General features: G+C 56.1%; 1 protein-coding gene across 1 annotated transcript in view; it reads left to right on the plus strand.

Annotated features, from left to right (window-relative positions):
• Positions 1-10,243, plus strand: part of NFAM1 (NFAT activating protein with ITAM motif 1) — a 34,697-nt gene extending 24,454 nt beyond the window's left edge. Inside the window, exons 5-6 of the mRNA XM_026479502.4 lie at positions 7,120-7,206; positions 8,575-10,243. Coding sequence (XP_026335287.2) covers positions 7,120-7,206; positions 8,575-8,634 — 147 coding nt within the window. The 3' untranslated portion in view covers positions 8,635-10,243. The remainder of the gene's footprint in view (positions 1-7,119; positions 7,207-8,574) is intronic.
• Positions 10,244-12,650: the final 2,407 nt, after the last annotated feature.

The following is a 12,650-nucleotide window of genomic DNA, read 5'->3' on the forward strand; positions in this document are numbered from 1 at the left end:
AATAAAAACATCTCTCTCTCTCCACACGCACACACACGCACAGGCACACACGTGAGATTTCTCCCTCTCTCTCTCTCTCTCTCTCTCTCTATATATATATATCTATATCATATATATATGTATATATATACATATACGTTTGCTTATAGATAAAATAACCATCATCCTAAGCCTATCTTCTTCCAGGATAAATACTAGTAACATTGATTTCTATACCTTCCAGTCTTTTTTCTATAAATACACACAAAGAGACCCATACTCACACTCACACGTCCTTTTTTTTTTTATTGGAGTAGTACAGCTATTTTTGTTCATGTTACAATATCTCACGAACATCTTTCTACATGAATAAATATCCTTCTACAAGAGCACTTTTAATGGAAGAGGCTCTTTCCTGCATGGAACATCTTTTCTGTGTGTTTTGACGTCTCTGAGGCTTGGGCAGACTGCTCTGGAGTGTGGGGAAGAGGCCTGACCGCCCTGCAGAGTTGCAGGGCGGCTTCAAGAGATTTCAGAACAAGAAAGGAGGCGTGAAAGGAGGCAGATAAGAATGACATTAACGACAGGGAGGACGATGTCAGGAGCATTTGTTGAGTGCCTACGATGTGCCTGGCTCTGTGATAGGAGTCTACACCTGTCATCTCATTGATCCTTGTATGAAGGATTGAGGTGCTGTCCCCAGTTCAATTTTATTTTCTGATTGTCTGTTGCTGGTATGTAGACATATGATTGGTTTTCGTATTGACTTTATATCCAGTGACTCTGTTGAATTCATTCGTTAATCCTAATAGGTCTCTGCAAATCCCTTTGGATTTTCTATGAACCCATCTATTCATGTCATCCATGAGTAAGGGAAGTCTCATTTCTTCTTTTTCAATCCTCAGACTTTTATTTCTTTTTTCTTTCTTTCTCTCACTGCCTCAGACCTCCAGTGGGATGGTGAGTAGGAAGGGTGACAGTGGGCATCCTTGTCTTGTTCCCAACCTCCAGAAAAGGATTTTTGTACATTCCTCCTCTACTTTCTTTGGATGGATACTTAGATCATTGGTTTTCAATCTTTCTTCTTTTCGAATCTATGCATTAAAAGCTATGAACTTCCCTTAAAGTATGGCTTTAGCTGCATCCCACAAGTTTTGATATATTGTCTTTTCACTATCTTTCAGTTTAAAGTTTCTGTTGAGAATTCCTTCTTGCCCCATGGGTTATTTAAAACTATTTTTGCTTCATTTTCAAGTGTTTAAGTGCTTTTTAGTCATTGTGCTGTTTTTAATTTCTTGCTAATTCCACTGTGATCAGAAAATATATTCTGTATGATTTTAATCCTTTGAAGTTTTGAAACTTGCTTTGTGGCTCAGCTTGTATTCCGTGTGCACTTGCAAAGAACTTGCATTGTGCCTGGTTAAGTGTCCTATATATGTCAATTAGGTCAAGTTTTGTGTTTTTTTTTTTTTAAGATTTTATTTATTTATTTGACAGAGAGAGAGAGCACACGAGCAGGGGGGCAGGGGCAGAGGCAGAGGGAGAAGCATGTTCCCCACTGAGCAGGGAGCCTGATGTGGGACTCGATCCCAGGACCCTGAGATCATGGCCTGAGCCAAAGGCAGACACTTAACCGGCTGAGCCACCCAGGCGCCCATCAATTAGGTCAAGTTTGCTCATCACGTTGTTTAAAATATTTCATTACCTTATTGATTTTTTTATGTGTCTATCAGATGTTAAGAGAAGTGAGTTAAATCTGTCTGAATGATTGTAGATTTGTTTATTTCTCCTTTTAATTATGTCAAATTTTACTTTTTATTCATGTGGAAAAATGCTCATGACATATTGTGACATGGAAAAAAGCGGTGCCACTCCAATTTGTTTTTTAAAAGTGATCTATTAAAGGGTGTGGATCTGGAATGGGTCAGACAGACTGGGATTCAAAGCCTGGTTCTTTTGTTCACAGGTTCTGTTACTTAAACTTTCTGAGTCTTGGTTCCATAATCTGTAAAATAGGGCTTAACAATAGAATATTGCATTTACAGGTTGCAAACACGCTACCATTTCTTCCATCCTATATTTCTTGAGCCCAAATCCGTCTCCAGCAACCCTGCCCTTTCTCCATGACTCAGAACAGAAATGTCACAACTCTGTGTCTTCAGTTTTTCTCCCTCCTTTCTGACCCACTCAGTCGGGCTTCCTGCCCATATGTATTCATCAAAATCTTCTTTCTCAAGGTCACCATCAAACTCCACATTGTTAAATCCAACGGTCAGCTCTTGGCCTTCATCTTCTTTGATGAATCAGCAGCAGCTGACACTATCAAGCTCTCTCTCCTCCTTGACATACTTTCTTTACTTGCTTCCAGAACATTCCACACCCTCCTGATGCCTCCTTAGCTTAGGAACACAGTTTCCTCCTTAGGAAAGAGTGGAACCCTGACCTCTGAACATTGGACCCAGTCCTGGGACACTTCCTCTTTGATCTTCTTCCTCTCGTTCAACATCAAGGCTCTAGACCATGTATGTTCTGACAACTCCTGCATTTCTATCTCTAGCCCAGACACCTCTTCTGAACACCAGGCTCATTCCATTTGAGTCACTGGCTTCTCTCTCAGACCAGCCTCCAATTCTTTACCCGCCAAGGGGCCTCTACTCATGGTCCTCATTGCAGTAACTGACTGCTCTATCCTTCAAGGGATGAGCATTTGAGGTCATCCTTTCCTTCCCCCTATCGCTGTTCCTCTCTGATCTGTCGGCTCGTCTTGTTTCAAAGCATATCCCACCCCCTCACACCCCTCCAGTGCTAATGCTGGTGGGAGCCACCACCATCTCCTGCCTGGTGTCCTGCAATCGGTTTCTGATCAGCTGGCCTATTTTTTTTTTTTTTAAGATTTATTTATTTGAGAGAGAGAGAGTGAGTGCAGGGAGGGGACAGAGGAAGAGGGAGACAAACTTTACCAGACTCTGTGCTGAACACAGGGCCCAATGAGGGGCTGGATCTCACAACCCTGAGATCAAGACCTGAGCCGGAACTTAACCGACTGTGTCACGCAGGCGCCCCTTATTATCCTTGCCCTTGGGCAGCAGCCAGAGTGACTTTGCTCCAGCACAGATTACGTTCCCTCTGCTCAGAGCCCTTGCTGAGTCCTGGTGCTCTGAGAAGCAGCCACCAAGCTGGGGTGAGCCTGAAATGGTCTTATTAGGGAAACCATTTAGGAGAGAAAATGGGGAAGCCTGGGCGAGCCGTCAGACCAAAGCAGAGCTGGTCCTGGTTGAGGAAAGTGGGAAGGATGGCAGAGAGGAAGCCCCGACGCCGCACAGTCTAGGAAAAGCTCAGCAAGGCCAAGGAGTGCCCACGTGAGAGGAATCTTCTGTCTCCTGGGGTGGGAGGCTGTGTTGGCATCTAGGGCCTCTGGCCTCCATGCACCCATGATGATGGGATCCAGAGCGTAGCAGCTGGGACCCCGGGTCAGTCCTGGTCTCTGGAGCTGGAGCTCTGGGAAGCCCATTCTCACAGCTGCTGCAGGCCGCTGAACGTCCCTGCCTCACTCAGCGTCCATGTCAGAGCCCCAACAGAGCCTCCCCGAGCTCTGCCCGCATGGCCTCCTCACACCCCCCCCATCTCCCCCTGTCTTTCACTGGCTCCCATCACACTGGCTGCCTTGCTGTTCCCCGAACACCAGGTGTGCGGTCACCATGGGGCCTTGGTGTTGGCGGTGCCCTCTGCTCCTGTCTGTACCCGTCCACGGGGCCCTTGCTCCTCCGTGCTCTGCTCCTGTGGCACCTTTACAAGGAGGCCTTTCCTGAGCTCCCCTTTAAATTGCAAGCTTCCCACCCCCTCCATGACCCTAACTCCCAATCTGCCTTCTCGTGTCCCTCCATGGGCCCCATGGCCACTTCATACTTTCGTGACTGTGATTTGTCTCACACGGTAGGTGCTCAGCAATCAAGGGCCATGTGGACAAGTGGAGGGCCCTTCTCACCTTCCAGCTGTCTGGGTTTCCATGGGGCTCAGAGTTTCCCGGGGCACATCGGGGCACACTGGGGCATCAGCTTTGTGGTGTCGCTCTCCCTCCGCGACATTTGGACGCCTCCCCTCAGCTCTGCTCCAGCCTTGGCTGTCCTGCAGCGCTCACTCCAGCTCACAGCAGCGGGGGGAGCTCCCTAACACACCCCCAGTGCAGTCGCTTCCCACTAAGGAGCCTCCGGGGGCTCCCCGCTGCCTTCGTCCGGAGGGCTACCCCAGCCCTGCCTCCCCAGACGCCAGACCCCACCGCGGGCTGCTCGCTGCTGACACGCCAGGACCCTAGCCTGCAGAGTGCCGCTCCTTTCTAAACCGCACCCCCCAATCGCACCCGTCCGCCCCCAGAGGGCCCTGTACGAGTCTCTATGTGCAGGTGCCCACGAGAGTGCAGCTCTTGGGTTTCCTTGGTCACAGGGAGGGGTAGGTCTTACGGGGGGGACCAATGTCTAGAACCCTCTGATTAGGTCTTGGCCCATAGCAGCTGACGTCAGCTTTGGCATCAGCTGGGCTAGAGGGGGGCTGTGCCACTGGCTTCACACCTCAGCCAGGGAGCACCAGGGTCAGCAGCGTCACCCACAGAGCCGCAGGAGGCAAAGGACTCGGAGGGCCTGGGTCCCAGACAAACAACCCCAGCCCAGCACAGCCCAGCCCAGCAGTACAGCCCAGCCCAGCCCAGAGCAGCCCAGCACAGCCCAGCACAGCCCAGCCCAGCACAACACAGCACAACCCAGCCCAGCCCAGCCCAGCCCAGCCTAGCCTGATACAGCCCAGCCCAGCCCAGTACAGCTGCATCCAGTCCAGCCCAGGGCAGTCCATTCAGAGGCCAGGGCCGCCTGCTCCCAGCAAGCACACCCTGAGGGCGGCAGTTCCCGTCACCACCAAGGAAGGCCAGGACAGTCCGCACACAGCCTCAGAGGGTGTCCAGTTGACAAGGCCGCCAGGCACGTCACAGCCCAGTGACGCGGGTCACACCCTGCATGCAAATGCGGCCCAGCAGGTCAGGCCTTGTCAAGGGCTTCACTCGGCACTGCTAACCGCTAACCGGCAGCAGCCTCCGCAGCCTCCCGCCCTTAGCCCCACAGCGGCTCCCGCCCCCAGCATGGCCAACCGCCAGCATGGGTCAGAGGCCCGGGAGCTCCCCGGGCCGGTGTTCCTCGCTAGCTCAGAGATCCCCTAGCCACTGCCCGGCCCAGCGGGAGCACGCAGAGCTGGGGCGGGAGGCTCGAGTCTCAGTCCTGGCTCTGCCACCGCATGGGACCTGAGACATCTCTGAGCCTCTCTGGGCTAATGTGTGACGGGCAGCCCATGTGAGCCGGCCATGAGGGAGAAGGGAGCCACCTGTGGGACACTAGATCTGCTCCCCTGCCTAAGTGTCAGCAAGGAGGCCCTTTCTTCCCTTCACTCTGACCAGACAGGTCCAGCTTGGAGGGGCGGCCAGCTCCGTGGAGATCCAGGTCTGGGTGGGCAGGGGTAGGGGTGCAGGGATGCTAAGTGACAGATGCCTATTCTGCATGCCTGGCTTACTGGCCATGGCTGGCACTCTGGGCAGGTGTGAAGACCTGATCAGCCGGAGCAGGCCCTGGCCATTGCCTTCTACTGGACATGGGGCTTCTCTTTAGGGTGGTCCCACCCCTTCCCTACCCAGAGGGAGGTCAGAAGCCCCTCTCCTAAGACCAACCCTCTTTCTGACTCAGGGCCCCTTGAACTGATCCCCAGGGCTGCTGGGCCATCGCTGTGTGTGATGCCCTTGAAACAAGGGGCTCCCAAGCACCAATGGTTTATTACATGGGTTTTCATGCACTGCTACCTCTCAGCGCCTCCCTCCTCCCCTCCCCACGCCCTCCCCTTGCCTCAGAGCACCACCTGTCTCTCTAGCCTGCCTCGGCAACCCCTGCTTGCCTGTTGCCAGGGAAACCACCTCCTTGGCAACCAGCCGGCATCCATATGACATGTACACGCGGGAAGGGAAGCTTCCTGCCTCTCGCTTCGGCTGTTGGTGGCTCGGCTCCGACAACTGCAAAGAACAGCATTTGCTCCTCGCACGGGACCCCGGCGCCCAGCAGAGTCTGAAGGAGGGTCCAGGCTGTGACCGCAGAGAGGGGAAGGAGGCATCAGGCCCCCCTTGACGATCATTCAACTGATGATCATTCAGCAGTTATTAAGCGCCTACTATTTACCAAGCCCTGTGCTGGGCCCTTCACATGCAATATCTCATTTAATCATGCTTCGAAACTGCAAGAGAAATATGATGATTCCCCTCTCACAGATGGGGAGACAGAGCCTCGGGAGCTGCCCCGGGCTGGCAGGTGTCAGGGCTGAGAGTGAACTTAGTCTTGTCTGATTTCGAAGCCTGGTTCTTTCTACCATCCTGAGGCCTCTGATCGGGCTGCTCATAGCTGGGCCAAGAGTGAGCGTGGCCCCAAGACACACAAGCCGGTGAGCAAAGAGCTCATAGTTCGTACGGGGCCATTGTCTGAGTGTGCCCTTAGTGACAAACCAGGTACAGCTTGATGGGAGAGGTATGTGGCCCCCGTGGGTGCCCAAGTCATCCGCGCGCACAGGCCGAGGTGGGGGTGTCAAAGCAGTCCTAGAGGGGAGGATGGGTGGCCAGGACCCTCACAAGGGCAGGAGCTTTGGACCCGGAGAGTGAGGACAGATGCCAGGCAGCCATCCTATTGGAGCCACGGCCAAGGTGTCATGGCTGAGGCTGATGGCAGCCAGGGTCCTGAGGGCCTCAGGACAGGCAGGGACTGTGGAGTGGGCCTCAGCCCCTCCTCTTGCTGCCAGGTAGAAGCGTGGAGAGGGCCCACCTGGGCTGAGCCCAAGACTCTAATACAGCCTCGAGATGGTATGAGGCAGGCGACAGGGGGACACAGAGGAGTCGCCTTGAACAAGCAGGGACAGGGCAAGGTGGCTCTGCGAGAGAGGAGGGCAGGTGCAAAGGTGTGGCGGTGTGGTCGTGCATGACGTGGCTGGGCCAGGTGGCCATCCCCTCACAGGCTACGGCCCAGCAAGGGCTCTGACTGTTCCCTGGGCTCGGCAGGCAGGCCTGGCTGCTGGCACCCAGTCCCTGCCCCCAGTTCACCTTCCTCTGACTCTTGCCCTCTCCTGCAGGCCCTACAGCGCAGAGACACTGAAGTCTACTCCTGCATCCAGAACGAGGCCAGCAGCCTGCCCCCGACCCCGAGTCTCCTCTCCCAGGTATGCGGGGTGGGGGTGGGGGCAGCACGCCTGGGTCCTCTCTTATTCCATCCGCCCTTCTCCTCGTCTATAAAATGGGGATAAATAGGACCACAGGAGTGAGCCACTTGCAGCTGAACCCGAGCCCTCTCCCCCAGGCAGGTGGACTAGTGGTTAGGAGGACCCGAGAGTTTGAAGCCCTGTTCCATCCCTTCCTAGCTGTGCAGCCCCGGGCCGAGGGGCTCCCCTCTGAGCCTGAGGCCCCTCCTCTGTAACTGGGGAGCCTCAGCACTCAGCTCATAGATTTGCCATGAAGGTCGAATGTCATCCTGGGACCAGTAGGCACCTGTGCAGTGTGAGCTGTGTCTACATGGGCCAACCAGGCAGGGGGCGTTGCTAGGCTTCTAGCTGTTCCCAGGCTGGCAGTGGCTGAAGTTGGAAGCTAGAGTCTGGGCTGGTGCCAGCCTGGGCTGGCCCGGTCAGGCCTCTGTTCTCATCAGGATGGGGCCTGAGGCACATCACTTGATCACCATTCCCTCTTAAACCCCACTTTGCTCATCCATAAAGGGGATGAGTGACACTTTCCTGCAAAACCAGCTGCCCTGAATTCAAATGAGTTCTGGGTTAAGTAATGTCTACGCCAGAGCTTTTGGCCACCATAAAGTGCAAGGGGTTATCAAGCTGACACAGGAGCCATGGGTGGTGGGTGGGTCCACGGACACCTTGGAAGAGGCGTCAAGAAGTGAGGGGGCTGGCACGTGGCCTGCCGCAGCCCTGGGGGCCCAGGCTGGTGTTGTTTGTTGACTCTCCTCTTCTCAAAGCGCTTTCTGTACTCAGCCCTGAACTTGGCCCTGACTAGAAGCAGGGCTTCCCCATGCTGAGACCCCCCAAGGATGTCTGGGCCGTCCTAGGCAGTGTCCACCCTGTGCCAAGCCCTACGGCGCTGGCCAGGACGGCTGGACATGGCCCTGCCCTCCAGGAGTCTTGGGTCTGCAGGAACAGGCGTTGACCCAACAAACAGAGGCATTTGCAGCCCCCTTTGAGGGGTGTGCTACAGGGAGGCACCTGACTAGGGCTAGGGGAGGGGGCTGTCAGGAACCCTGAGCCAAACCCTAAAGGGTAAGTGGGAGGTAGCTGGGGAACAGGTGGGGGTGAGGGAGCCCCCCAGACAGAGGAGAGAGCATGTGGGGAGGCCCGAGGGGCTGGAGGGCAGGGAGCGAGGGTGGGTGGAATGGAGGGAGAAGAGGTTGGCAGGGTGGCCTTGGGGACATGGACAGGCCTCCCCGTCAAAGCCGGGCAGGGAGCTGTCTGTTGGCCTCTGACTAAAACTAAATTAGTCCAACATTGTTCTCTTCCCATTGCTTTTTTTTTCTTTCTTTCTTTTCCCAGGAGAAAGTACACGGATTTACAGATGACAGTGAATTTAACATGGTCTATGAAAACCTCTAGGACGAGCTCCACTGGTCCATAAGTAGCCCCAGATCCGAGGCCCCATGGCAGCCCCTCCCTCCACAGAACTGGTCCCGCACCAGGAGCGAGGCCCCAGGGGTGCCCCATCACCTTGCCCCCACATTAGGGCACTTCGGCCTTGGTCTGCCCCCTACGGCCGTTCTGTGCCCCAGCCATACCACTGAGCATCTCGCAACTGGCCTTCGCCAGGCTCTTCCCTCCGGCCCCCCGCCCTTCCTCAGTCTCCCTGGGCTCTCCTGAACACCACCCCTCCCCAAGCCGTCCACACTCTCTCAAGTCCCACAGGCTCTCTTGGCGCCGGCCTGCACCACAGACCCTAAGGCCAGCCACGCGCTCCTCACGTGGTTCCCAGCAAGGGACCCTTGTCAGTGCTGTGAGCACAAGCATCAGCGGGGCCGAATAAAGGAATGGTTACACAAATGCCCCCTGCCTAGCGGGGTCGAAGGCATAAGGCAGCCATGCAAGGTGTTGGGAGGGCAGGGGGCTGGGGGGAGGTGTGGGGTGGGGGCGAGAAGGGAGCTGTGCAGAGGCTGGGCTGGGCTCGGGGACAGAGCTGGAGGCCAGGCAGGTGGCTGAGTGGAGGTCATCAGGCTGGGGGCCTGGAGCCGGGAGGGAGAGGAAGGAGATGTGGCATGTTTGGGGCAGGGGACGGGGAGATGCTGGCCAAATGGGCTGGACCTCCTGAAGTTCTCCATCCCCCAGCAAGGACCCCAAGGTTGTGTCCATCAGCCTGCCCGTCTGCACTCACCGTTTTGTCACTTCTGCAGCCCTCCTCCAGGCCTCAGCTGCTCCTCCTTCCCCCCTGAGCCCCAGTCCCCCAGAGCCCCAGTCTGGCCTACCTGGACCCCACCCACCTGCCTCGTGTGCCTGGCCCAGTTCTGGGAGGCCCTGTCCTCACGCGGTCTGGCTGCAGGGCTCGGTGCCTGGGGCCCCTCTGGCAGGCGGATGGCTCCCTCGGTGTTGCCGGAGCTGAGGCCTTGTGTAGACGGTGGCCCCTCGGAGCTTGCACAAGGCCATTTCTGTGGCTCCAAGCGCTCATTTCTCCCTCTCAGCAGCCCTGCTGGTTTCCATGTCACAGGCAGACCAGGGCTGAGGGTGGGGAATCACCCAGGCTGTGGGGCTCTGCTCCTTCCTTCCTCTGCTCTCCTCTATCCCTGCTGCTTTCTACCAGCTCATTTGTAAAATCCTTCCTCCCACTCCCAGGCTGCCCCAGAGGTCCTTGAAGGGCCCTTGGACATAAACATGTCCAGGGACAATAAGGGGCCTGAGGCACAGGCCCTGACCCTAGCCCTGAGCGGCATTGGGCCACCAGTTTGTGGGCACCCAGAGAAAACCTTTATGGGATCAGGGTGCCTGGGTTGTGCAGTTGGTTAAACGGTTAAGCATCCGACTCTTGGTTTCGGCTCAGGTCTGATCTCAGGGTCATGATCTCAGGATTTTGATCTCAGGGTCGTGGGATCGAGCCCCGAGTTGGGCTTCATGCTCAGCGTGGAGTCTGCTAAAGTTTCTCTCTCCCTCCCCCCCCCATGCTTGCGAGCTCCTGTGCACTCTCTCTCTAATAAATAAGTAAGTCTTTAACAAAACAAAGCAACCCGCATGGGATCACGTCCCTCCTTGTGCTCAACAGTTCCCACCTTCCACAGTTCCCCCCTCACTGGGAACAAAATCCTAACTCCTCCCCATGGCCTGTGAGGCCCCTCAGGACCAACCTGTCACCCTTCCGTAAACACAGCCTTGCCAGCACAGTGGCCGAGTCTGGTTGGGGGCAAGACCAAGGCCGAAGTGCCCTAATGTGGGGGCAAGGGTGCTGAGGTCTCCAAGGAGCAGGCAGAGAGGCAGGGAGAAGGAGGAGGAGGGTCAAGGTGGAAGGGTGGGACCCTCGGAGGGGCTTTGACACAAGGGAGGGTGGGGTAAGAATATCCTGGGACTCCCAGTGTGGAGCAAGGAAGACTGAGCACCTGTCCCTTCATCTCCAGGACTGAGAGCCCGACGGGCTGATGCAGGGGCAACAGGTGGCAGAGTCCCGGAGGGGGTGCAGGGGGCGGTAAGGGAGGAGGAGGGGCAGAGAGGGCTTTGAACTGAGCTCCTTGAGGGCAGGCTTGTGTGGACTCTGGACTCTGAACAGGCGAAGCAGGGAAGGGCTCCGGACTTGGGAGCCCTCTGGGGCTGGGTGGCAGCTGGCCTTTCTGGAACCTCAGCTCCACCTCCCAGCAGCCGTGGCCTCCTGAGCCTTGGTTGTGGTGACAAGACTGCTCCGTGTGGCTCAGAGAGGACAGATGGGGACTCTCTGCTCCTTCAGAGGCTCAGGGGGTGTGCATTTTCCTCTCCATTCATCCTCCAGGAAAAACAGGCAATTACAGAACAGCGTGGAGGGGGTCTGCTAAACAAGGGGCAGGTGTCCCTCGGGGGATGGGGCCCCAGGTTCTGTTGCCCCCACGGGGAGGGGGATGGGGGGACAGGTCAGACCCGGGTAAGGGGAGCCTTAGACCCAAAGGGTGGATGGCGGCATCCTCAGGGTGGATCCCGGGCATAGGGCTGGTAGAAGCCCCCCACAGCCCCTGAGGGCCAGGCACCGGGGAACCGCTCCTTCCCACCCAGACTCTGCCCCAAGACACCCCTCAGAGGGGCAGTCGGGCCTGTCGGGGATTTCCTACCGGCTCTGAGCAGAGCCCGCCTGCCCCCCAGGTCACCCTCTGCAGAGCAGAGCCTCGGGCGTCTGGAACAGTGCAGCTACTTCTGACGCCCTCCCCGTCGGAAGGCCTCTCTGGGGCAGCCACTCAGAAACGGCCCTCGCTGCCCCTTCCCTCCGGTTTCAACCTCCAACCCCCTTCTGCTTCTGTTCCTCTCAGGGCTTGCTTGAGAACATCATCCCTGGAAACCAAACCCAGGAACACAAAATAGGTGTGGGAAGCGGCGGCCCCTCCTCGGCAACAATTTCCAGAGGATTCTGCGAAGCAGAGTTTCCATGGGAACACGTGCGGTTCCACACAGAACCTTGGTGGGGCTGGGGTTCCCCTCACAGCCAATACTGCAGGACCATGGCCTGGGGGCCTCGGCCCAGCACAGCCACAGCGTTTTGACCACCAGCGCTCACTAACCTGAAATCAAGCTACTGGCAAATCTGCCTTTTTTTTTTTTTTACTTTCTAATTTAAAGGCGCACTCCATTCTAAGGATGCCTCTGGGATTTCCAGGATGGATTTTTATGTAGCTCAATAGTTTCCTTGGCAGACCGCTCAGCCAGGAGAGGTGGGCCGTGTCCCCAGCCCAGCCAGGCTGACGAGGCAGTGTCTCTCTGTCCCTCTCAATGCCAGGGGCCATCACCCACCTGAGGGGCTTCCTCACACCGGGATTCAGACTCCACGAGTTGGGAGCACCAGCAGGAGGCGCTGGGCCACCTTCCCTACCAGGCTCCTTCCTTGACCTGCAATCCTAATTACCTAATTAGGGCCTGCGAGCCCTGACCGAGTGCGGGTCAGGCCCTTACTCTCCGCACTCGGTATTTTGTGTGTGTATCTGAGCGGGTGGGGGGGGGGGCCTAACGGGCATCACGCAGGGGGTAAAATCCCCCCTGATGCTCCTGCCAGTCCCAGCCTCCAACCCAGGCTCCTCCCGAGGTGACCCCTGGGTCACTGGGGTGTGGAGTTTCTTCAGGCTGTTTTCATTGCACCCACTTACATACATGCGTATATATGAACACATCAAATACATATGCTTGTGTGGGGTTCTGGAAGCTTAAATGGGATCGTTCTGTAGGTGTTGTTTGTGCTTGCTTTGTTCATGAGCCCCACGTGGTGGGGATCTGCCCGTGACAGCTCCCAGAAACTGCCAGACTCCTTAATTACAGCAAAGGATTCCACAGTACCCGTGGATCCCAATTTAACCGGGGCCCGATAAATGGCCTTTTCAGTTGTTCACAATTTCCAGCCTCACAGAAGGTGCTGCAGGGAATGTCCTCGGACATAATTTGCAGAACTTTCTCCATGGGAAATGACG

This window comes from Ursus arctos, unplaced genomic scaffold (genome assembly GCF_023065955.2).
Source record: "Ursus arctos isolate Adak ecotype North America unplaced genomic scaffold, UrsArc2.0 scaffold_21, whole genome shotgun sequence".
NCBI classification, from domain to species: domain Eukaryota; kingdom Metazoa; phylum Chordata; class Mammalia; order Carnivora; family Ursidae; genus Ursus; species Ursus arctos.